This window comes from Natator depressus, chromosome 3, assembly GCF_965152275.1.
Source record: "Natator depressus isolate rNatDep1 chromosome 3, rNatDep2.hap1, whole genome shotgun sequence".
Lineage (NCBI taxonomy): Eukaryota > Metazoa > Chordata > Testudines > Cheloniidae > Natator > Natator depressus.
In genome coordinates, this window is record NC_134236.1 from 206,013,239 (window position 1) to 206,039,240 (window position 26,002).

At 45.0% G+C, this 26,002-nt stretch overlaps 1 protein-coding gene across 3 annotated transcripts in view; it reads left to right on the forward strand.

Annotated features, from left to right (window-relative positions):
* The first annotated feature begins 4,321 nt into the window (after nt 1-4,321).
* The window catches only part of MAP4K3 (mitogen-activated protein kinase kinase kinase kinase 3), a 135,186-nt gene continuing 113,505 nt past the window's right edge, over nt 4,322-26,002 (forward strand). For 2 of the 3 annotated variants that reach the window (XM_074949758.1, XM_074949759.1), the window contains exons 1-2: nt 4,322-4,568; nt 21,978-22,035. In XM_074949758.1, coding sequence (XP_074805859.1) covers nt 4,461-4,568; nt 21,978-22,035 — 166 coding nt within the window. In that variant the 5' untranslated portion in view covers nt 4,322-4,460. The remainder of the gene's footprint in view (nt 4,569-21,977; nt 22,036-26,002) is intronic. The other variant, XM_074949760.1, reaches the window with a different exon arrangement.

The window sequence follows — 26,002 nt, forward strand, 5'->3', positions numbered from 1 at the left end:
GGCTCCGCCGCCCCGGCCCGCTGCCCTCACGCCGCCGGGCGCCCGCCGCCACAGCCCGGCCACATGCCGGCTGCAGCACAAAGGACAGCGGCGCCGCCGCCCCGCCCCGCCGCGCCGCCGCCAGGGGGAGCCCGGGCCCGCCCTCCGAGCCCGGCTCCGCCCCGCGCCCGCCCCCCGCCGCCGGCCCCTGGCCGGAGCCCTCACGGGACCGCCCCGGTTCCCGCGCTCTGCGGCCCGGGGGGGGTCCGGGGCCAGCCCCCCTCCCGCCGTGGGCGTGTGAGGGGCGGAGTCACAGGGTGCCCCTCCCCCCATGGGCGTGTGAGGGGCGGAGTCACAGGGTGCCCCCCCCATAGGTGTGTGAGGGTTGAAGTCATAGGGTCCCCCCTGTGAGGGTGTGAGGGGAGAGTCAGAGGGTCACCCCTGTGAGGGTGTGAGGGGGGAGTCAGAGGGTCCCCCCTCACAGGGTCCCTCTCCCTGGGTGTGTGGGAGGGGAGCTCAGGGCTGGGAGGAGTCACAGGCTCGCCCCCCCCCCCCCGCATGAGTGTGTCTGGTTCACTCACAGAAGGGAGAGTCACATGGTCCCCCTCATGCTTGTGAGTGGCCTCAGAGTGGTGGGGGAATGAAAGCGTCCCCCCATCTGCGAGTGTGTGAGAGGTGCTCATGGCTGGAGGAAATCACAGACCTTCCCAGGAGTGTGTGAGGGACGTGTGATGCTGCAGATCAGGTGCCAGCTCATGCCAAGGCCCCCTAGGCATCACTGAACACTGACAGTTGTACCGCTGTAAACCAGTCTGGCTCATCTCTATGTTAGTATTGTTACAATAGTCATTAGCTTCATGGAAATGCGTTTAGTGTTCAGACTTTATGAAATGCTTGTAAGTTGCTGCATGCAGTAATCTCACTTATAATATCTGTGACCCATGCTATAAGATAATATTTAAATATTTGCTCTGTACCTGTAAAAGTGTTTGCTCTAAAATTGTAAACCCCCATAGTTAGGAGAAAAGCATTACTGAGTTTGAAATACTAGTTTACCACAGGGAAGTGTTATCTCCTGACCAACAAAAGAAGACCCACAGACAAGCCATTGTGGAACATCAGAGGACAAAAACTTTGTTGATTGCTTCCCTCCACACCCATGAAGAGGAGAGGTGCATGGAGACTCATCCCATCCCTTTGAGCTCTGGGGGAACAGAATAAAAATCCCTGTCAAGAAAAAATTGTTATCCCTATGCAGCCTGGACTTCAGGGAGAGGACAAGACTTCTAAGCGTAAACAAGGGATCCCCGGTTGTTCAGCTTGGGTTAGCCCTAAAGGACACATACAGCTTGCATATTACTGCAGCTTCTATTACCTTTTGGAATCTAAGTTTGTAACTCATTTGTGTGGTATGTTTACTTGCTTTAACTTTGTAACTAATTCACTTCTTTTTTCTAATTCATAAATCTTTACTTAATTTATTATAGGAGTAGCTACAAGCATCTTTGGTGTAGGATCTAAAGTGCATTGACCCGGTGTAAGTGATTAGTCCTTTGGGACTGGAAGTAACCTGAGTATTATTGTGATTTTTGGTGAAAGAGACCATGTATTGTAATGGCAAGCTTACCTGGGTAACAAGACAGATTGAAGTTCTTATGGGGACCGTCTGTGACTCTGTGTTGAGGTTGTTGTAATGCCTGAGGACTTCACACTTGGTTGGTGAATCGAAGTATAGAAATTACAGCCAACTTAGGGTTTGTGCCCTACTTCTTAATAGTCTGCCCTGAAGTTGGTACTCATGCTCATGAGCCACTCCAGACAGCTTCATAGAATCATAGAATATCAGGGTTGGAAGGGACCTCAGGAGGTCATCTAGTCCAACCCCCTGCTCAAAGCAGGACCAATCCCCAACTAAATCATCCCAGCCAGGGCTTTGTCAAGCCTGACCTTAAAAACTTCTAAGAAAGGAGATTCCACCACCTCCCTAGGTAATGCATTCCAGTGCTTCACCACTCTCCTAGTGAAAAAGTTTTTCCTAATATCCAACCTAAACCTCCCCCACTGCAACTTGAGACCATTACTCCTCATTCTGTCATCTGCTACCATTGAGAACAGTCTAGATCCATCCTCTTTGGAACCCCCTTTCAGGTAGTTGAAAGCAGCTATCAAATCCCCCCTCATTCTTCTCTTCCGCAGACTAAACAATCCCATTTCCCTCACCCTCTCCTCATAAATCATGTGCTCCAGCCCCCTAATCATTTTTGTTGCCCTCCGCTGGATGCTTTCCAATTTTTCCACATCTTTCTTGTAGTGTGGAGCCCAAAACTGGACACAGTACTCCAGATGAAGCCTCACCAATGTCGAATAGAGGGGAACGATCACGTCCCTCGATCTGCTGGCAATGCCCCTACTTATACAGCCCAAAATGCCATTAGCCTTCTTGGCAACAAGGGCACACTGTTGACTCATATCCGGCTTCTCATCCACTGTAACACCTAGGTCCTTTTCTGCAGGACTGCTGCCGAGCCATTCGGTCCCTAGTCTGTAGCGGTGCATGGGATTCTTCTGTCCTAAGTGCAGGATTCTGCACTTGTCCTTGTTGAACCTCATCAGATTTCTTTTGGCCAAATCCTCTAATTTGTCTAGGTCCCTTGGTATCCTATCCCTATTCTCCAGCGTATCTACCACTCCTCCCAGCTTTGACACACCCCATGTCACAGGGTCTTTCTCATCCATGTGTGAGGGATGCTCACAGCTGGAGTTGGGAAGGGGGAGTCACAGGGATCATAGGGTTTTTTTTCCCCTGCTTCTTTTCTCCCTTTGAATTCAGGTCCCATCTCCTGTTTGTCTTGGGAGACTGTACGGGTGACTGGAGAGCTGCTGTGTTTAACGCTGTGCCCACAAAGGGCTGTAGCATGAGTAGAACTGGGAAAAGAAGTACAGGTAGGCTTGCTGGCCTGTTCCATGCTACCAATTTTCACAGTGTGGCTGTGATCAGTTATGCTTGCTTAGGGGTTCTCAAACTGGGGGTCATGACGCCTCAGGGATCATGAGGTTATTATATGGGGGGTCATGAGCTATCAGCCTCCACTCCAAACCCCACTTTGCCTCCAGCATTTATAATGGTGTTATTAAAAAGTGTTTTTAATTTATAAGGGGAGGTCGCACTCAGAGGCTTGCTATGTGAAAGGGGTCACCAGTACAAAAGTTTGAGAACCACTGTGCTTGCTGATGTAATACTGACTGCTGTATACTGGGGCCATGTCTACTTTGCAAAATTAAGCCAACCTAACTTACGTCAGCATACAGCTGCCACAGTAATTACATTGTTCATGCATATCTACACTTTGCTCCTTGTGTCAGTGGTATGCATCCTCAACAGGAGTGCTTGTATTGTTTGTACTGTCAATGTGGGGCATTGTGGGATGGCTCCTGAAAGCCAGTAACAGTCAACGTAAGTAACACAGTGTAAAATGGACAATGCGGTGACCTAACTACATTGACCTTGACTCTACGCTGCTGATGTAGCAGGGTAGTTACATTGGGAGCAACATTTAAGTGTAGACACTTCCAAAGTTAGTTTGATACAAGGCAGTTTACATCGACCTAATCTCAGTAGTGTAGACCAGGCCTGGGGCAGAGCAACCCAGGCTGTTTTAGGGGGAGAGAGTCTTGCTGGGTTTAGGGGTCAACTGCCCAGGAGAGGGAGTGGGGGCAGAATGAAACAGCTGCAGGCAAGACCAGTGAACAGGGATGGGATGTTGCTGGCCACAGGGCCAGCACAGATTGGGTTGGTAAGGGGAGATGGGTTGTTGGGTTTACGATCAGGGCAGCCTGGGATGAGTGGGGTCTTATTGGGTGTAGGCTCAGCCCGGCAGGGGGCAATGAGCCTGACAGGGCCTTGTTGGTTATAGGGAAGGGGGTTAGTGCAACCTGAGGCAATGACTGGGACGGGGTCTTGTTGGGAGTGGACGGGAGTCAGTGTGGCCCAGGGAACTGGACGGGGCCTTGTTGAGTTGGGGGTCGGTGCGGCTCAGGGTTGGGGAGTGGGACAGGGCACTGGTGGGTGCAGGGGGTCAGGGCAGCCTAGGGAATGGAGAGCGGACTGCCCCGGGCTTGTAACGTGTTGGTTTCTCAGTTATGAGACGTGGGTAGCACTGGAGAGCCCCCGGGCTCGGCCCCCCTCCGCTGAGGCCTCGCCAGCTGGGAGCCACGTGGGCAGCAGGGGCGGGGCTGAGCCGCTGAGCTTAGGGCGCGCGCCGCTCTCCTCGCCCCGCCCCATGCGCGCGCTGGGCGGTAGCGTCCCCGCCCCGTGCCTCTGGCCGGGGGGGCGGGGGAGAGGCGCGCATGCGCCCTGTGTCGCGTAGTGCGCCATGTTGGCTGAGCAGGTCGGGGGGCGGCGGTGATCGGTCCTCGGTGTCCCCCCCTTCCCCAACCGGCCCCTCCGGTGACCGAGCGGGGCCCTCCGCCTCGGCGGCGCCATGAGCGTGGGGCGGGTGCGCGTGCGCGACCTCTCCCGGCGGAACCCCCAGGAGGACTTCGAGCTCATCCAGCGCATCGGTAGCGGCACCTACGGCGACGTCTACAAGGTAGCGACCCGGGCAGGCCCCGCACCGGGCAGCGCCTGTCAGCCGCCGGGCCCTCCCCGGCACCGCCGGGGCCGCCCTCCCTCCCCGTCCTGGCTGGCTGGGCCCCCCTCTGGGCGGCCGCAGGGGTGGGGGTCCCTGCCTGGAGAGGCTCCGCCGGCTGCAGGGGGCCTGGCTCCTGTCACGGGGGCCTCCCCCCCCTGCCCCCCCCGGAGCGCCTCTCGTCCTCGCTCCTAGGCGGGGGGCAGCCCCCGGCACAGCGACACAAGGGGGGGTCCCAGTTTGTGTCCAGGGAGCAGAGCCCAGGCTGGCTGGGCTTTCCTCCGCCTGGCGAGCTGACAGCCGGCGGAGTCGCCTCGTCACTCTCGCCTCTCTGGGGAAGAGCCTGGTCGCGGAGGTGCCCGGGATAACTTTCCAACATGGCTGTAACAAGCCCGCTACCTCAGATGTGGGGGAGTGAGAAAACAATTTCGGGTGGGAATATACATGTCAACGTTTGGAGTCCCTCCGCTTATCCAGAACAGCTTGTCCAGTTCTGGGCCAACACTTCGCCCAGTTCTCTGGGATCCAAGAAACCAGTTCGACTCCAGGTTTTGTCACTCAGGTTCCTTTATTTGGTATACAACAAAGCTACGCTGAGTTGATCAGACTCAAGCTTAGGGGTGGGTCTAGAGCAGGGGTAGTCAATAGGCGGACGGTGGGCCAAATCTGGACACTTTTGTATGGACCCTGAAATCTTTTCATTTACTTATTGTTATTTTATTATTATTTTTTATTTTCTCTGGAGTCTGGACCTTAACTATACCTTGACCAAGAAATTTGAACCTTGACAAAGTAATTGACTGCCCCTGGTCTAGAGCATACCACACATCCAAAGTTACACAGAAGCACTCTCCCTTCATATACGTTTAAACATTTCATTGCATTTACTATACCTTAGATCACACATTTTTGGATTGTTTTGGTCACTTTGCAGGAACCAATATCTGTACCGCATGCTCTATGTGCTGTTTATGTAGAACCTGATCTTTATATAATCTCTACATTTCTAACTTACCTTGTCCATTTTTAGTAAATGGTTCCCTAGGTGTTCTCCCTCTTATCTTTGTTGGCTCAGACATTCTTTTTAAACTCAATGTTCTGTTTACCTCCCTAATTCTATCTTCCAAGAAATGAGACCTCCTTTCAGGTGTTAATTGCTCATTTCCATCAGGCCTCAGCTACATTCATATGTCAGGATCACATTTTTGTTCAAACAAATGCACCAGAAAACAAGTCTCAGAAGAAAAAGGATAACACAACCAAATACGATATGAGCACAGCAGCGTATGTAGCACTGTATTAATAACCTCTGAACACATGTATGCTAATTTTTAAGAGAATCTGTTAAGCTTTCACCCACATTTCCATTTAAAGCCACATATTGCATTATGTAAAGTTTTAAAGAAAAGTCAAATTGATCTGAAAATGGGTGGATCAGGTCAGGATTGAGTTTGTGTGGAAGAACCTGAGTACCTCGAACTAAGCTGTTTTTGAATTGCTCATGCCTAGGAGAAAACTTGTGAAAGGAAAAAAGGTACATTGCTTAAAATATGAAAAGTTAGCAAACCTTTTTGGAGTTCAGAATAAGATGACAGAGGGGTATTGGTGCACTTATACATTGCCAGCATGGTGTGCAGACCCCTTAACTGCATTCTGACATAACTTCAGCACCATTTCCACCTCTGAATTTAGTGGCAAACAAGGATCAGACAGATGAATATGTTGCTTGCTTCCTTCAAAATGACCTTTAGCTTACAGAATGTTCACCTGGCTGGGAGCCAGGAGACCATGAGTTCTAATATCACCTGTTCCACTGATTAATTTGTTAAGGTGAAGGTAATTTTGCTGCTGTATAACAGCGTCTCCCACTCCCTGTACCCTTCCAGAACATGAGACTTCAGAATGTAAACACAGATGTTGGAAAACCAAGAAATACTTGGTTAAGCATACCGCTTAAAAGATTGTCAGTGTTATAATACCCTCCCTAGTTAAGGCAATGTTAACCAGACAAATTTAACTTTGCTCCCTTAAAGATGCCACGAGGAACTCACTAAGTTAACATAAAAAAACACACATAATCACATTACCATTTTATGTGTGCAGCACAACTACTGACAAAGGCAGTGTTGGCTGCCAGTTCCCCAAGTGGCATTACACATGCATTCATTTTACTTTGTCTCCATATGCTTGCATGTGTGGGGGGCAGAACTAAACTTTCTTTGTGTTGTGTTGGAAGTTTTACCTTAACATTTTTTTTGGTTTTCTTGCAACACTAATGTTCTTTTAAGGTATATGTGGGGGGACCTTCACTAAGCATTTCTGGTTTTCTAATGTTTAATGCTCTGTTGTGTGTGAGCAACACTGATTCCATCTTAACATTTTTTAATTGCATATTCATAAAATCAGTTTAGGTTGGTGTGTGGAATCTCAGTTATACCTGATCTCATTGAAATATTAACAAAGATTTTGGGCCCTTTTCACCAAATCCCCTGCTCTTAATGGTAGCTCTGTATAAAATGAGCTCATTTTTTCCTTGTTCCTGCTCCTTATTAGTATGCTAACTTCTAGTCTGATTAGGTTTGACTTTTTCAAAGTACATTTACTCAGTGTTCAGGTCCTCCCTCAGTGTGCCACTTTGAACCTGGCTGAGCTTTCTTCCAGTGTAGTTCATAATTCTGAAACTGTTCCAGGAACTGGAGTGATTTTTTTGGTTTGTTTTTTGATAGTGTTTTCAGCGTTATGAATGAGGTATTAAGATGTATGCAAATCAGCAAACCTGGATCAATTGGTTAACCTTAAAAACCTCAAACTGTAGAATGAAATATTTCCAATTATAATACCATTATTTATGTATGTTACATTTAAATTATTTTAGATTTGGCAAGGGTTTGTTGGGAGCAGTAGGGCATTGGCTGAGAGTCACCATAACCTTCAGTTCAATGTTCTGTTGGTAGCTAATAAAGTCAGTACCATTCCTGATTTGATCTACCTTCAGACATAGAAATTCCATTCTGAAAAATGGATTCATTTGTGTTCACCATGTACATGCAGTTTCCAGGATAAGATTAAATTAGATTCATTGTGTTGTGCAGGTACCCTGATTCTTTAATCTCTTAGAATTGGAGTTGGCCAGGTTTATAGTTCTGCCATGATTTCAGTATCCATGCAGTTTGTGACTACATGGGGGTTAACTTGGGATCGGCTGCCATTATATTTGTTGCCTTCCTATGGGGACAGTCTCCTTAATGTGGACACTTGCTAATTGTTGACCTGACTGTCTCTCTCTCTCTCTCTCTCTCTGTCTCTTTCTCTTTTTTTTTTTTTAACGGGTTATGAAGTTGTTGAGAAAGTACAGTCAGGGCAATGTGGTATCTCCTGGAATCCTTAGATTTCCTTGATCTTTTTTTAGTTGGACTTTCAACCTGGATATACCACTGTATGGTCACTGTTTTCGTTATAGCGATAGATGTATTTAATGTGTTTCAAAAATAGATATGTATCTGTGTTTGTTCCCAAAAATGGAGTCCTTGCACTGGATATTTTACAATGTAAAATAAGAATAGGTAGTATGGACAGAGCTAAGGAGAAGGTGAAGAGAGATGAGGACGTGGGTCAAGACAATAAGATCCTGCTGCTGTTTGGGTCAGTTCTGTTATTTATACGGTGTCCAAAAATGTGCTAGTGCACATTATTTGAGGAATGCACAGTTTTTCTTAAAGTTAATACATAAGGCTACATTTTATAAGCCCCCTTGAAGTGGGTTTTGAGAGAGGATTAGGAGATGATGATGGAATGTCTGTTTTAAAAAAAAAAAGGATGTGTGAGGTTTTTTGTTGGTTCTGCAATAGTTTCCATATCAAATGTGCCTGGTTTATAGGGAAGAATATATCTTTTCTAACCAGCAGCTATGCAAACTCATTCCAGAATATGCAAATTAAGATAACAAAAGTATTGCACATCAAATTATGAGGAGAGTGCCTTTCTCCATTGAAGCTATATTGCCTTGATGGTTTACATAGGTATAACTCATTAGGTCTGTAAATGGAACTTTGTAAATATTTCTGTGGAGGATGCAAAAGCAACATGAGACTCTTTCTCCCTTTCCCAGAGCTGTGTTGTGTCTGCAGTGCTAACAGGAGTAAAAAGTAATAACTTATTTTTGTTACCAAAGACAGCAGATATGACCTTGCCGAAACACAGAGCGGATCTAATGAGTAAGATATTATCATTTTTAGTCATTTTCAGAGTAGATCTGTAGTTCAGAGATTCCTGCAGGCAGCATCTCAGAGGTACCCTATAGACACTTAATTGTAACTTGTGGTTTCATCATAATATTATATACCTTATAATATTATATAGTTTTATATACCTTAATAAATTTGCCATTCAAGCCACTTAGTCTACTCCATCAAAATTGCTTTCCTGGTTGCAGTCACCTTTGCCAGGATAATTTTTGAATTGGAACCTTTTCCATCAAATCCCAGTACTCCACCTCATTTGTGGAATTCCACAAGGATCAAATCTCTCTGGTTCTTTTTAATATCTACGTGCAACCACAAGGTGAAGTGGTCAAATGACATGGATTCAACTGCCAGTAATATGCAGCTCTACTACATACCACCACTCTTCTATCACCAAGGTGTCCTGGTGCTTGGACAAGATCAACTCATGGAGGAAGAATGCTGGCTGAAGCTGAATCTTTGCAAGACAGAAATTATGCTCGTGATGAGGAAGGCATTTTGAAGAGTTTGTAGTCGTTGTGCAGTCCCCTTTGGTGGAAGGTACATAGCCACAGTTGCTCTTTCTTTTGAAGTCTAGGAGAACGCTTATATTCCTCACTAACTCTAAGCTGTCACGTAGCAGCATCTGTGAGTAATACTTCCTGTTTTCTCCAGTTGGCTAGGAGACTCGTCCTATCCTGGTGGATGATGACAACGCCTCAGTTATTTACACCTTTCTGATCTCTCTGTTGGACTATAGCAGCACAATGTTTCTGAGCATGATTTAATACTTAGAAAACTCCAGGTAGTACAGAACACTGTAGCGCATCTCCTACTGCAAGCACATAACCTGTCCTTCGCTCTCTACATTATTTTCCCACAGAATTTCAAATCAAGTTCAAGGTCTCAGTCCTTATCTTTGTGGTGTTCCATGCCTGGCCCCAGGGTTTCTAAAAGACCACCTAAAGCTCTTGGATTAAGACTGTGGTTGACAAGCATACTTCTGTGGCACAGTGTTTTACAATAAGAGTAAAATGCATATGTTAGGGACACAGAACTTTCTTGGGAGCTAGCCTGAAGTCCTGCAGGAACTAAGGACTATCCCAAACCTCACCACTTCCAAATGCAAAATGCATTTCTTTGACTGTGCTTTAATATAAATGCATAGCAACCTGTATTTAAAACAAAACAAACCCTATCAAAACAAGACATTCTAATGCACGTGCTTCCTCCTCCTGAGGAGATGAGAGAATAAACAACACACAGCAGATGTGTAATTAGGCTGCTACTGAAAGGTGCTCAGGTTCTACAGTGATGGGTGTCATATAAGAAAAGAATAGAACAGAATTCCGTACAGATAAACTTTTCTCAAGCCCTTTTTAACTGACACCTATTAGGCAGGGTGAAAAATACTTCTGCGGGCACATGTAAGTTTGTTTTCATGCATCTGCTGTTTCTGGGTTTCACTATTGTAAACATCTCAAAAGAGGAATTAACTAATGATTTTCCTTCTCTGAAAAAACAGTTTCACTTCTCTGTCCTACTGAGTTACAGGCAATGCCCCTTGATTTCAATAAGGGAAAGTTGTGGTTTTGCCCACTCTGCACTGTAGAAAATCTTTGCAGAAAATTTGCTCTTAGTTCTTTTGTTAAATCTCAGAAAGCATCCTATTTGGTAGTTAGTTGGAGCAAAGATGAAACTGATAATTGACAGCATCTTGTTCGTAACAAATTGTGGTGAAAGTGGGGAATAGTGGACCTGAATATTCAAGGAGAGAAAATTAACTTCCTCTAATTTTTTTTGAAGATGATTAGCACTAAAAGATCATGTAATTACTTTAAGTGCCTATGTATGTGTACCAATAGGTGCCTTGTAGAGACAGCCCGTGGGGGGGCCTCCCAATTTCACCCACAGTTTAGTGGGAAATGATCCCACTTCCTTGTTTGGTGGTACTGTGTATGGTATACAGCCCCCTAAGGAATGTAGAATGACCAGATTGAATCAGACCAGCGGTCCACCTAGTTCAGTGTCCTGTCCCTGATAGTTTCCAGTGACAGAGTCTTCCGAGGAAGGTTCAAGAAACCTCACAATAGGGAAACCAGATTCACAGTAGGGAGGAATGGGATAATCCACTCCACCATGGATGTCTCATTCAAATCCCTAGTAGAGATTGGCTTAAACCCTGAAACATGAAGATTTATCCCTCCCAAATTTTTCTTACCATTAACTGCTATAACTCTGCATATTCTTATTAGTATAAAAGTCCAGTTCCTCTTTGAATCTTGCAGCTTGGGTAGACAGACTTGTGCTAGCACGTTAAAAATAGCTGTGTGGACATTGCAGCACTGCGGAGGCTCTGGCTAGCCACTTGAGCTTAAACCCATCCTACCCCTGGGTCTGAGCTCAAGTGGTTAGCCTGAGCCTCTGCCAGTGCCATAATGTCCACACAGCTATTTCGAGTGTTAAGCATTCATCTGCTAGCACAAGCCTGTCTGCTCTGGCTGGGAGGCTTGCTCCGAGCTGTAGTATAAGACATACCCAATGACTTCCTGTGGTAGTGTGCCACAGTCTAATTATGCATTGTGTGAAAAAATATTTCCTTTCTCACTTTCGAATTTGTCACTTTTCAGTTTAATTGAATATCCCCAGGGTTCTTGTCTTATAAGACTGGGAGCTTATGTTCTTTCTGTCTGTCTCTTAGGCCATTCATTTTTTTATACCGTTACCATTTTCTCTCCTATTTGTCTCTTGAGGTAAACAATCCCAGTCTTCTTAATTTCTCTTCATATTAAAATCTCTTTGAGCCCACTCTAATTCTAATTTTTGAGATAGGGTGACAAATGCTGTGTACAGTATTCCAGATGAGGTCTGACCATTGACTTATAATGGCATTATAATATTTCTCTAATTCATCATCCCTTATGCATCCTAACATCTTGTTTGCTTTTTTTTGGCTGTTGCTACACAAAGGAGAAAGAAAAGGAGTACTTGTGGCACCTTAGAGACTAACCAATTTATCTGAGCATAAGCTTTCGTGAGCATCCAATGAAGTGAGCTGTAGCTCACGAAAGCTTATGCTCAAATAAATTGGTTAGTCTCTAAGGTGCCACAAGTACTCCTTTTCTTTTTGCGAATACAGACTAACACGGCTGTTACTCTGAAACCTGACGCAGAGGAGAGTTAGTCACTGAGCTGACCACATTGAGTGATGCCCAAGTTCTTTTCCAGAGCTGAAACAGTTACGTTAGAACTCTGTAGGGTATATGAGTAGGTTAAACTTTTCCTTATAACATGCAGCATTTTGCGTTTATAAACATTGAACTTTGCTATCTTGTTGCCCATTCACCTAGCTTACTTAGATCCCTCTGGTTCCTCATAGTTCTCTCTGGATTTAGCTAACCTAAATAATTGTCATCTGCAAATTGTGCTATCTCACTGCACACCTCTCTTCCAAAAACTGTTGTTAATTAGAGTAAACAACACCAGACCATGTGCTGAACCTTGAGGTACCAGCTGTTAATCTTTTGCCATGGTGAAAATTGACCACTTACCCTGTCTCTTAGCCTGAAAAAAGGTTGTAAAAATTGTCAACCAATCGCCTTTATTTTCTATTTTATTGATGTGTTCAAACAGTTCTAATAGATTAGAGGTTCTCAAAGTGTGGGTCGCGACTGTATTTTAATGTGATCACCAGGGCTGGCTTTAAACTTGTTGGAACCCAGGGCCAGAGCCGAAGCCCGAGCACCACAGCCTGGGGTCGAAGCCTGAGAGCTTCAGACCTGGGTGGTGGGGCTCAGGTTACAGGCCACCATCTGGGGCTGAAGCCCTTGGGCTTGGGCTTTGGCCCCGCACACCCAGGGCAGTGGGGCTTGGGCTTTGGCCCCGCACACCCAGGGCAGTGGGGCTTGGGCTTTGGCCCCGCACACCCAGGGCAGTGGGGCTTGGGCTTTGGCCCCGCACACCCAGGGCAGTGGGGCTTGGGCAGGCTCAGGCTTCAGTCCCCCTCTACTGGGGTCATGTAGTAATTTTTGTTGTCAGAAGGGAGTCGTGGTGCAATGAAGTTTGAGATCCCTTGGATTAGAGACACACTTTCCCTTTGTAGAAGCTCTGGTGATTAGACCTTATCATGTCATGATCTTCCAGGTATTTTGAGTTCCAACCAGTTTGCCAAGTAGACATATGGCTTTTTGGTGTGTAATTCTCTGGATAATTCCTAGAACCCTTTTAAAAAAAAAAATGGGTATAATACGTGCTGCCCTCCAACCCTCTGGCGCAAAAGTTGTTTCTGATGAAAAATTGCATGTTTTTGTTATCAGCTGAGCCACTTCATAATTAATCTCCTTCAGAACTCTTGGATGTATACCGTCTGGGCCTGGTGACATATTGCTTTTCATTATATGATTATTTCACACCTTTTCTTTTTGACACTTCAATTTCTGATAGCACTTGATCTTTATTACAAGAAAAGGACAGGTCTCTGACAACTTTTGTGATATAGACTGATACAAATAAATCTATCTTCTCAGCAGTGCCTATAGATCTTCCTTAATTGCTCCCTTTAACTTTGGTGATCCAGCAGACCCACCAACTCTTTTGCAGGCTTCCTGCTTCTGAAATAGTTACATAATTTCTTGTGGTTTTTTTTTTAATGTCATTAGCTATTTGTAAGGCCTTTCATTTTCAATTTTTATTTTTTAAAATGTCCTGGGAATTTATTGGGTTTTATTAAAAATAGGAGAAAAATTGGTAAAAACCAGGAACAGAAGGTGGGGGGGGGGGGGGGAGGAAGGAAGGATGCCCAATACTTATGGAGATATGGGGTGGAGGGGGAAGAGTGCCTGGTATCCATATGGGGTGGGGATTACTCACCATGTAGTGTTTGAGGAAGCCTTTCACTGCCTGAAGCAGTTGGGCAGTCTCAGCTACCAGGACCCAACTCCCTGCCTTTCTTACTTCCCCTGCTTGCAGAGGAATGGAAGAGCCTGGATCAGGAGGGGAGTAGAAGTCTTTAACCCACACAGAGTCCTTGTGGTACTCTGTACCTCAGTGCAGCAACTTGGAACCCGCATATGCACCACTGTCATGTAATTACGTTATGTTTTGTACAAAGTATGCCACATAAGGAATCGGAATGTCATGATCTGCTGAAATCCACTGTTCTGTCAAAATATGTATATCGTTAGTATGTATGAAGTTATGAGGCTTAGCTGTATGGTTGTTTCTCAAACTTGCAACATATTTCAGTGTCACTCACTGCCAGTTCTCCAGTGACAATAAAGGAGGTGATCCACTCCTAGGAGGGTGTTAAGTGATCATTAATCAGTAGGGGAGTTGTAAACATGGGATTTACAGTGCCCTAAGAGGGCTGCACAAGCATCACTCAATAGGGGTTTGCTTCACTCTGATTCAGCAAAGCCCGCCAGGATGTGTCTGGGCTAGTGTTTTCCAGGCACATGGACTGAGGATATAAAATAGGGGAAAGTGGTATCATGGTTTTGCCTTTCGCCTCCCCCACCCACGTTGAAATTAACAAGAGCACTGCGAAGACAAAGACTTGAACTTGGGAGACTGGTCCCAGGCTTAAAGGGGAAGCCTGTGTATTAAGAACTGTAACCTACCTGCAGCATCCAGTGGGGTGAGAGAAACTGCTTGATCCAAATACTGCCTAGTCTAATAATTTTAGACTGTGTGCTTACGTTTTATTTTCTTTGGTAACTACCATTTATAATCACTTAAAATCTGTCTTTCTGTACTTAATAAATCTGTTTTATATTTTACCTAAAACAGTGTGTTTTGATTGAAGTGCTTGGGAAATCTCAGCTCAGTTTACAAAGGTTAGTGCGTGTCCTCTCCACATCGAGGGAGGGGCAGACTGGATAATAAACTTATATTGGTCAGGCTTCTGATCAGGGCAAGACCATGTATTCTGGGGGTGCAAGGCTGGGGGCTTGAGAGACTTACTTATGCCTGTCTCTGTGTGATCTGGGAGTGGCTCAGGGAGCATTCATGCAATTTAGCTGGGTGTGGGAGTCCACACACCGTTGTGCTAAGTGATAAGAGCATCTGGAGGATTTTGCTGTTTGTCACTAGCAAAGCATTGTGAGAGATGGCCCAGGCTGGAGAATTAAGGTGGCACAGCAGTACCCCAGTTCATGTTGTACCCCGAGGATCCTGTCACAGTCCCATCCTGGCCCATCTGGGCTTTCAGTGCTGCCCCATCTGCTTCCTGTGTACAGGCCGTCTGACAGGGTAACGGAAGGAAAGCAGACGGGGTTCTGTGCCCTGGGGCTGATCGCTGCGGCTACGCAGGACGGCTCCATCGACTCCCATTCTGAAGGGCTGGCCTCAGAAGTGTAGGCTCTGTTCAGCAGGGAGACAGTACGCATGGGGTGCAGCCTTCCGCTCCCAACAGCCCTGTCACTGCAGCAGTCAGGTGGTACTGGCTTCCGGGTTCAGGAGGGAAGTAATAGTCTAGTCCATGAGTACTAAAACCCCTTTCCAGACAGAGACCCCTGCTGGACCCTGCCAGCTTTTCAGCAAAGCCCCATCTTTGTCTCCTGGGAAAAATTTCTGGGTCCCAAAATTCACGTCAAAATCGGTAAGACGTGAATACTGGCTTTTTCAAAAGACCAGTGGGAATATTTCTGGGAAAATTGGTAAATACCAATAATGAAGAGCCTTAGCTATTTGCTCTGACTTCCATTTTAACCCTTCTAATTTCCCTCTTACGTATTGCTTGCTGTAATTTATGTTCTTGTGTATTAGTTTCATTAGGGTTAGATATTCAAACCTGAAGGCTCTATTTGGCTTAATAACTTTTTGTTTTGCCAAATGGGTTTACTTCTTGCCATCCTGATTCCCTTTTTGTTCAAGACTGCCTGCTGTGATTTCCTTAAATAGCATTCATGCTACATTTAAAGATTTCACTTTTACTCTTAACTTTAGAGTCTTTGACTAGCCTCATTTTATTGAAATATATACCCTTCTAAAATTTGGTGTCCCTCTATCAGTTCTTGGTATCTTACTTCCTAGGATGTTGAATCTAATTATATTGTAGTCACTGTTACTCAGTGATTCAGCTACTGTTATTTAAGACTGTAAAGAATAGCCTCTGCTCTTGTGCTCTAGAACTAGCTATTCCAAGAAGCACTGGCTTCAAGTGTTGAAACATCGCTTCTTTAAACTTCGTTTTATAGTGCCATTTGACCAGTTTCTGTTGGTAGCTGAAGTCCGCCATTATTTTTTTCTTAGATTTTTGCAATCTCTGATTTCATAGAATCATAGAATATCAGGGTTGGAAGGGACCTCAGGAGGTCATCTAGTCCAACCCCCCGCTCAAAGCAGGACCAATCCCCAATTTTTGCCCCAGATCCCTAAATGGCCCCCTCAAGGATTGAACTCACAACCCTGGGTTTAGCAGGCCAATGCTCATTCAATATCCTTTTCTTGATCTGGAGGCCAGTAGAATAGGCCTACTAATTAATATTAATATTATTAAAATAAATAAATATTCACACGCACACGCTTTGGGCTTCATGCCCAGAAAGGGGTAACTGTGTGGTCCTTTCCATTCAATTTTTGCCTTGCTAAATCCTGCAGAATCTTCTAAGTACAGTGCTACTCCTCCACTTCTTTTGCCTAGTCAGTCTTTCCTGTATAGTTTACAGCCAGGTATTATAGTACCCCACTGATTTATCATTTTACTTTTTTCAATAATGCCTAGTATATTAAGATCCTCTTCCATTGAGAGGCATTCTAGTTAATTTGTTTTTACTTTTAAGCCTCTTGCATTTGTATAGAGACATTGATAGTCTTTGTTTCTGACCAGGTACCTGTTAAATTGAACTTCTTAATCTGGAACCCTGGTGTTTTCAGAGGTTTAAGTGACTATTTTCCAGGGCATGTGTACACTTCAGACTGAAGTCGACCTATGTTAGGTCAACTTGCAGTCACCGCAGTAATTACTGTGATGGCTGATGTCCACACTCCCCTCCTTCTGTCGGTGTGTGTCATCCCCAGGAGCTCTTCTACCAACTGAAGAGGGGCAGTGCTGGGGGGCTGCGAGCCAGGGCTCTCAGCTCTGTGCAGCTCCCCACCAGGAGCCCTACTGCTTTCTGGGCTTCTCACCTCCCTGCTCCCCACAAGGAGCAGGAGGCAGCTGCCTGGGCTTGCCCCCCTGTTCACTGCTAAGAGCTGGGGGCAGCCACCTGGGCTTCTCACCTCTCTGAGCAGGGAGCTGTGGGGGCAGCTGGGCTCTAGCTACCCAGCTTTCTTGTCAATTTCAGGGCTCCAGTGTGGAGCCCTGAAATTGACAAGACATCCAACAGCCTATGTGCCATAAATATAAAGGGAAGGGTAAACCCCTTTAAAATCCCTCCTGGCCAGAGGAAAAACCCTTGCACCTATAAAGGGTTAAGAAGCTAGGATAACCTCGCTGGCACCTGACCAAAATGACCAATGAGGAGACAAGATACTTTCAAAACTGGAGTGGGGAGAGAAACAAAGGTTCTCTCTTTCTGTGTGTTGTTTTTTGCCAGAAACAGAAAAGGAATAGAGTCTTAGAACTTAGTAAGTAATCTAGCTAGATATGCATTAGATTCTGTTTTGTGTAAATGGCTGATAAAATAAGCTGTGCTGAATGGAATATATATTCCTGTTTTTGTGTCTTTTTGTAACTTAACGTTTTGCCTAGAGGGATTCTCTGTGTTTTGAATCTGATTACCCTGTAAGGTATTTACCATCCTGATTTTACAGAGGTGATTCTTTTACCTTTTCTTTAATTAAAATTCTTCTTTTAAGAACCTGATTGCCTTTTCATTGTTCTTAAGATCCAAGGGTTTGGGTCTGTGTACACCTATGCAGATTGGTGAGGATTTTTATCAAGCCTTCCCCAGGAAAGGGGGTGTAGGGTTTGGGAGGATTTTGGGGGGAAAGACGTTTCCAAACGGGCTCTTTCCCTGTTATATATTTGTTAGATGCTTGGTGGTGGCAGCAATAAAGTCCAAGGGCAAAAGGTAAAATAGTTTGTACCTTGGGGAAGTTTTAACCTAAGCTGGTAAAAATAAGCTTAGGGGGTTTTTCATGCAGGTCCCCACATCTGTACCCTAGAGGTCAGAGTGGGGAAGGAACCTTGACACTATGTAAGGAAGTATGCGTCGCCATAACTACACGGACAAAAGCCCCATGCCTCTTGTGGAGGTGGAGTTATGTCGGTGTAGTAGGGCACTCACATCGGTGGGACAAGGCTGTAGTGTAGACACTGACATAATTAGGTTGACGTAAGCTGCCCTCTGTTGACCTAACTGTAGTATAGCCCAGTCCCCAGTTGATGAAGTAATGTGTCTCAAAGGTTACTTAGGATATGTCTACACTGTAGAGACTATAGTGTAGACACAGCCTACATCAAGGGAAAGGGTTTTCCTGTTGGTGTAGGAACACCACTGCCCTGAATGATGGCAGCTACGTTGACGGAAGCGTTTTCTGTCAACATAGCTGCCTCTGCGCTAGGGGAGTAAGTTGGCACAGTTATGTTGGTTGGGTGTGTTTTTCACTCCCCTGACTGAAGTAGCTCTGGTGACCTAACTTTTCACTGTAGACCAGGCCTTAAAGTGCTAAGAAACTTCCTCAGATGTGAAGGTTTAGTCTATAGCAGTGTTGATCTCTTAGACTGAATTAGTATAGGTATTTTTGCTATGGTTTTGGAACATATCAAAATTGCCAGTATGACTGCATGCGGATGCTGCAGTTGGTAGAAAGCCATATAGGGCTGCATAAACCAAAGCCAACATCTTTAATTCCATCTGGAAAAAAGATAGCCGTCAACACAGATCATGGAAAATAACTGCAATATACTCATGGTGAGATGAGTCAACAAATGGACAGATGACTTCTGCATCAGTTTGATTTTTCTGGATGGATTTAAGATGCAGCTTTATGTGGAGCACATCACCATAAACCAGCGGTTCTCAGACTGTGGGTTGGGACCCCAAAGTGGCTTGCAGCCCGCTTTGAATGGGGTCACCAGGGCTGGCTTAGACTTGCTGGGGTCCGGGGCTGAAGCCCAAGCCCCACTACCCTGGGCGGCAGGACTCAGGTTGCAGGCCCCCCGACTGGGGCTGAAGCCCTTGAGCTTCAGCTTTGGCCCTCTGCCCAGAATGGTGGGGCTCGGGCTATGGCTGTACCACCCAGGGCAATGGGGCTTGGGCAGGCTCAGGCTTCGGTCCCCCCTTCTGGGGTCGTGAAGTAATTTTTGTTGTCAGAAGGAGGTTGTGGTGCAATGAAGTTTACGAACCCCTGCCATAATCTAATCTTGAGTTTTAGAAAGGCATGAGCAACAGTAGCGAAGTCTGCATTTGAAAGAAACCATTGCAAGCTCCCACCCATATATAACCGGGGGGGGGGGGGCACCACACTTGGCCATTGTTATTTCTTGATCATCAGAAGTAACTGGGAGTCAGTTTGACTGCAAGTGCAAACAGAAGATGAATGCAGAGCTTCCTATGGAGTGTCTGCGTATTTCCTGGTTGCTTTTTTAACCAACAAATATTATTTGTCTTATCCTGGTTGACCTTCAGCCATCTATCCCTTATGCAAGCTTTGGTCTCAGCCAAACACTAAGGGCTCGTTTACACTTACAGTGCTCCAGCGGCTCAGTGAAGACGCCACCAATGCCAATGGGAGAGCGTCTCCCAGGGCTAAGTAAAGTCATTGACTGATTTTTTGCCTGGGGCTTGGTCGATACTACAACCTTATGTCAGTGTAACTACATTGTTCCGGGTGTGGAAAATTCAGACGTCTGGCAGAGGCCGTTGTTGGAAGACAGGATACTGGGCAAGATGGACCATTGGTCTGAGCCAGTATGGCCATTTTTATGTCCTTACAGTTGCCAAAACTCAAGTAGAAAAAAGAAAAGGAGTACTTGTGGCACCTTAGAGACTAACCAATTTATTTGAGCATAAGCTTTCGTGAGCTAGAGCTCACTTCATAAGCTTATGCTCAAATAAATTGGTTAGTCTCTAAGGTGCCACAAGTACTCCTTTTCTTTTTGCGAATACAGACTAACACGGCTGCTACTCTGAAACCTGTCAAGTAGAAAAGACAGCCTTTGTTCTGTATGTCATCCTGTCCATCCAGAGGCAGACAGTTTTGATCTATTTCACATGTTTCGTAGCAGTGCCAAAAAAGTACTGCTATGCCAAGGAAAAATGAGAAGTTTAAAGTCTAGTAATGGGAACTGCTAAGGGTAGAAAACCAAAGATTGAAATCTGAGATTATTGTGTTTTCCCACTGCCTTGCAGAATTTATTTCTAGGCTTGGCAGGTTGCCAGGCTCTCTTGTTTCACATATTGATTAACATCTTGCTGTTTTCTCAACTCCAGTTCAAACATGAGTTTACAAGCTCATCTCTCACACCACTACAGTTAGAAGGAAAGGCTTTATACCATTTGATAGGTAGAATTTCATGCTTTCACAAGCATAATGATGGAGATAGCAGCTCAGTTTTTTTAAATCTTCAAAGTCCCATTTTCAAACATGATCTAGTACCCTAAGTTTTATTGTAAAGCAGTGGGACTTAAGCTTCTAAGGGCCAGATTTTTAAAGATCCCTAGGAGCCTAAAGATACAGATAGATGCCTAGAAACTTTTAAAAATCCAACTCATTGATGTCATCTTCTTTAGGCACCTTAATACCTTTGTAAAGCTGGTCTTAAAATTTTCAAGTCACTTATCTGCTAACATCATGTTGTAATTGAAAGGGTGGAAAAGTGAACTGATAATCTAAACGTCGTTTGAAGGTGTATTATTATATTATGATTTGCCAGGGCTGGAAACACACTGGTGGACTTATACAAAATACTTTTAAGGACCAGTAAATTCTTCCAAGCAGTGGTCCTAGATGATTAGTTAAGAAGGGGGGGGAAAAGGCTGTTTACCGTATTTGGGTTTCTTTTTAATGTTGTCTTAAAATTTAGCTTCTATTAATTTTTTACTGTAACATAAGGTACATTTTTGCGTAACAGCACCCCAATGTATAATGTAATTCTGATGCTGAGCAATTGCCATGTGTGTTTTCTAGGATGCTGCTCAAAATCAAGTTGCTACATACATATATTGGGCTGGGACAGTGGGAGGGCTGTTTTCATACTGTCTACTAACTCCTTAGCTGATTTTAGTAGCTTCACAGGCAGAAGATACTGTGGGTAGGTGGGGGTAGGGAACTAACGGTATGTAGTAGAATACAGAGCAGAAAAGGTTGAAGTACTGTCTTGAAAGCAACAAGATTCAAGAGCCTTAGATGGAAGCTGCTTCTCATCAAGGCAGTGTGCTTACTACTGCATACCTTCTGATCCCCCAGTTTGGGAGCCATGTAGGCTGAAACTATTTTGTAAGCAACCTGTCCCAATTCCCAGTATGTCACAAATTTATAGAGCATCAGTGCAGCATAATTCATGGCCCTTGCTGCATAATTTGTCTGATGTACCAAAGCGCACACTTTATTCCAAATTAACTTTTAGTGTCCTTGCAAGATAGTTTGCTTTTGTAATTAGAAAATAAATTTCTCTCAAGACTTTTTCATGGTAAATGTCCATATAAAACTCGTTAAAGATATCCAGGTTGTGATTGCAAAATTCAGTCTTGTGAGCATGGTTAAGAATTAATGCATAGTTCACCATTTTGTTTGAAAAGATGGCAGGGCAAGAAGGGAGAAAAAAGGCTGAATTTATAAAATTTGGTTTATGGTGTGTGGCTTCTTGAAGCCAGTGACTTCTCAACGACGTTTGGCTTATTGTCATCAGTCGGTCATGTGGATCGTACTTTAAAAGAAGTTCTAAATAGTGTAGTAGTGCTAACTGCACAGCAATGCTTATTTAGCTAATCAAAATATATGATTTATGGCCAATTACGTTTAATTACAGTAACACATTTAACTGAAAAAACCCCCCTAACCTTAAACTAATCGTAAATCTGATGTAACACATAAATCTGCAAAATGTTTTAATTTAGCGCAGACTTGTAAAACACCGCATTTGTATAAAAAAAAAAAAATTAATGTTTAGTTTATGTAGTGAGTTTTTAATTGCTCTGGCATGAACTCTTCACATTACTGAAGAATATAAAATTAAGATACACTTTTCTCTTTTCTTTTATAGGCTCGGAATGTTAACACGGGTGAGCTAGCAGCAATTAAAGTAATAAAACTGGAACCAGGTAAGTGTCCCCTCGTGGTGAAGCTTACCACTTTACAGACTTCAGATATTTTCCATGTTTTAATTGTGCTCATTTTTGTTTGCTCTCATTTTACAAAATTAACGTTTTAAAAAAAAAATGACCAAGAAGGATAGGGATAATTTTTGGTCCCCTCACCGCTAAATTTCCTGCTATGCATCCCCTCTTTCATTGACATGCATTTTGAAGGATGGAAGGATGAACACAAAGAAATGCAAAAAAAAACCAAACAAAAAAGCGTAGGATTACTTTTAATTTTTTATTGTGTTGCTTTGCCTGCTGTTTTGCATTGCTAACTCTAGCTGTGGTACTCCTGTCTTGCATCTGTCTCTGCATATCATGCTGCAGAAGGTGTATAGTATTTTGCGTTAGATATAACCAATAAATATAAGAACAGCATTCTCAAATATTCCCACCATGCGGGTTAGTATCGGGAAGATAGGGGTGGCAGAGTGGAATCAGGGCATCCTCTTAAAGAAAATCAAGCGTCCAGGAATTATGTTTTTGTAAACATACAATCTTTTTAGAATGAGCATCAGATTGGACAAAGTCTGTACTGTGGGCATGTCTATGCTGCATTCGAAGGTATGATTTGCACCTTGGATAGGCGTATCTGTGCTATGTTTAATCTGACATGCTAACAATAGTAACAAAGACCCAGTGGCATGGTCTTCAGCATGGGCTCTACAAACCTGCCCAGTCCCTGTGGGTACGTACACACATTCCTAGTCTGTGTTGCCATGTTTTCACTGCTTCTTTTAGTGTGCTAGCTAGATTAAAGGTGTCTGAGCTGCAAATCACACCTTCAGTTGTAGTGTAGACACAGGTGCCAGCTTCCAAATTTCCCCAAAGATGCTCAATCCCTGCTCCACCCCAGGCTCCGCCTCCACTCCATCTCTTCCCCCAAGGCCCTGCCCCCACTCCGCTCCCGCCCCACCTCTTCCCTGCCTCTTTCCACCCAGTTCCGTCCCCTCCCTTCCCCGAGTTTGCCCTGTCCCCGCTCCTCCCCTTCTCTCCCAGCACCTCCTGCACGCTGCGGAACAGCTGGGAGCGAGCTGGGGGAGTTGATCTGCGGGGCTGCCAGCGGGCGGGAGGTGCTGGAGGGGTGGCCGGGGAGCTTGGTTGCCGGTGGGTGCTAAGCCCACTAATTTTTTTCCGTGGGTGCTCCAGCCCTGGAGCACCCACAGAGTTGGCACCTATGAGTGTAGATATAGTCTAAGAAACTGTGCTAGAAACGAGAAAACAATGGGTGTGAAATATTTCAAAGGAAACTTTTTAAAGCTTCAGTTTAGTGTAAGGTGTACATTTTTTCCAAAATCATGAAGTATTAGATATTAACAATATTCAGTTAACGCTTTATCAGTCTGTATGAAATGAAAACTATGCACGGTAAGAGAAATGAAGACAGTGAGACAAAAGAGAAGGAGAGTGAGAGAAGGTGTGGAATACTACTCGAGAAAGATAGAAGGAGTAATAGATGACCTGGAAGGGTCCAGGACTTCAGTATATTCCATGAGTCCAGAAATACTCATGAAGACCCTGACTAAAACACACTATAATTCACTGAGAAAAAACTTAACGCAGAGTTGAGGTTGTGTGGAAGTATCTCCTGCCCTTCAGCAAAACTCAAACGTCTGAAAACCAGGAAATTCGGAGTTAAGGTTCACCCCACTGCAATACTAAGGGCTTGTCTACACTTACATTTTATAGTGCTCTAACTTGCTGGCTCAGGGGGGTGAAAAATCACCCCCCTGAGCGCAGCAACTCTGAGCACTTCAAAGCGCTGCCACAGGAGCGTTCCTGTGGCAGGGCTGTGAAGTTTCCAGTGTAGACATACCCTAATTCTGTCTCCCAGAGCTGGGACTAGCCACTGGAAATTATCTGCATGCATTCCACTGCATTCCTTGTATTAGGTGTCAGTGTACTGAATGGTGGAGGCATCAGTTGGAACAGCTTGGTAGAGGTGTGATTGTCATGTAAGAAGATCTAGGTCAGAGGCCCTCCCCCCAATGTGTGTGATCAGAGGAAAGAGGTGCATATGTACCTTGAGGGATTTACTGTTCAGCATTCCAGCACTGAATTGTGCAGGTTGTCAGTAGGGGGCACAGGGGTCTTCTTGCCATGCAGATTATCAGCAGTGCGGTGGATACGAGAGCAGTTGGTGGGTTTAATGATGGGTAAGTGAAAGTGTAGTGTTTAATGGAATATTTTGGATAAGAGTGAAGGGCTGTAAAATTTAACAACTGTTGGGACTGTTTTTGGGAGCAGACTTAGTGTTTGAGTGTGGAACAGGACAGAGAACGCCTGTTCAGTACAGCTCACCTAAAACAAATTTTGCTTTACCAAACAGGCGTTTGACTGTTGCAGGTGTCATGTGCCCTGTTCCCTGAATGATGTGCACGATCTGCAAAGGCAGAGTGTGAGTATGTGTGCTATGGGATTATTGGATCATCTCTCAAAGAAGCCAGAGTTAAGGTTGCTTTGGCATGTACCTTAGTTCTGTTTCCTGGTTTTCAGAGGTTTGAGTTTGCTTGACTCAGTGTTCTGGAAGGGTATGAGATATCTCTGGGCAACCTTAACTCTGAATTAATGAAGTTTCCTAGTGTGTTTTTTTTTTAAATAGAAAAACGTTTGTTGCAGGAGTTAGTAGTCATTTGGGTAGCTGTAGTTCTCACATAGCTTTGCAGTTGATATGGTACAGGACTGTCACTAATTTAATTAGAAGATGACCTAGCTTTTATATAGTGTGTTGCATCAGTAGATTGTAATGAATTTTACATCCTTATCCCCATTTTACAGATGGGAAAGTGAGGTACAGGTAGGTGAAGTGGCTTTCCCAAGGTCATCCAGCAGACCAGTGGCAAAGCCAGGAATAGTGCCAATTCAGTGGTTTCTCCACTAGGCCACACAGTTGTTGTGTGATTCCTCAGTGCTCCTCCCCTTCTGTATCCCCACTGTTGTGGAATGGGGACAATGGTCTTGCTTGGAAATGCTTGGAGTGTGTAATTGCTAACAGGGCCGGTAAAATAAATCTCTGCCAAGGTCGGTGGCCCCAAATCTTGACAGTTTTATCACATGGTGGTTACAATAACTTTAAAGGTGTCTGAGAAGACAGGTGTGTCTCTGTTCTTTGCCATCCCATTTCCCCACCATTTCCCACAACATGTAGCATCCTGTGCAAGATTTACCTTCCCCTTCCCATCCCATTAAGCCATTGTTAGCACGGTAGGAGCCTTTGGCATGCAAGAAGTTGCTCCTTGCTTACTCTTGCCTTCCACTGTTCTGCTGTGTCACAAGCAGCAGCTTAGTGGATGGTTGCACACTTCCTTGGTTATGTAGCCTGAACTGCACTAAACTGAGCCCCTCACACCCACTACCTACCTCCAGCTGGGCTTCCTGCCTCTGCTTCGAGGCTTGCCAGCTCCCCATATCACCCTCCACACATTGGTGACAAGTATCTTAATTGTTCGTTTCAATGGATTTCAGATGTTTAAATTTGCATTACATTCTGCCCCCCCTTAGTTCACGGGGCAAGAAGAGGATCTCACACCCCTGCAAAGGGATAGGGCCCCCCAGATCCCAGCTCATGCAGAGGGACGTGGAGAGTGGCTCAGACACCCCAAGTGGGGCAGGGTCCCTCAGATCCCAGGACACACATTGGGCAGGGAGCGGGGCTCAAACCCTTGCAGGGCATAGGGCTTCCCCATATCCCAGCACCCACCCGGAAGGGGAGAATTCAGGGCTGATGGACCTCCACACACAGAACCCCCAGTTCTTCTGCCACCCCTTACATTTGTCCAACCCCGTCCTTTCCCTACGACCATTCCAAATTTATCCTCCTCCCCGAAATACTCTATCTGTTGCTGCAGGCCTCCCCCCCCCACTCTTTTCCCTATTCCCACCCACTCTCCCACCCCAATCACCCTCTCCTCCCAGCAAGCATTCATAT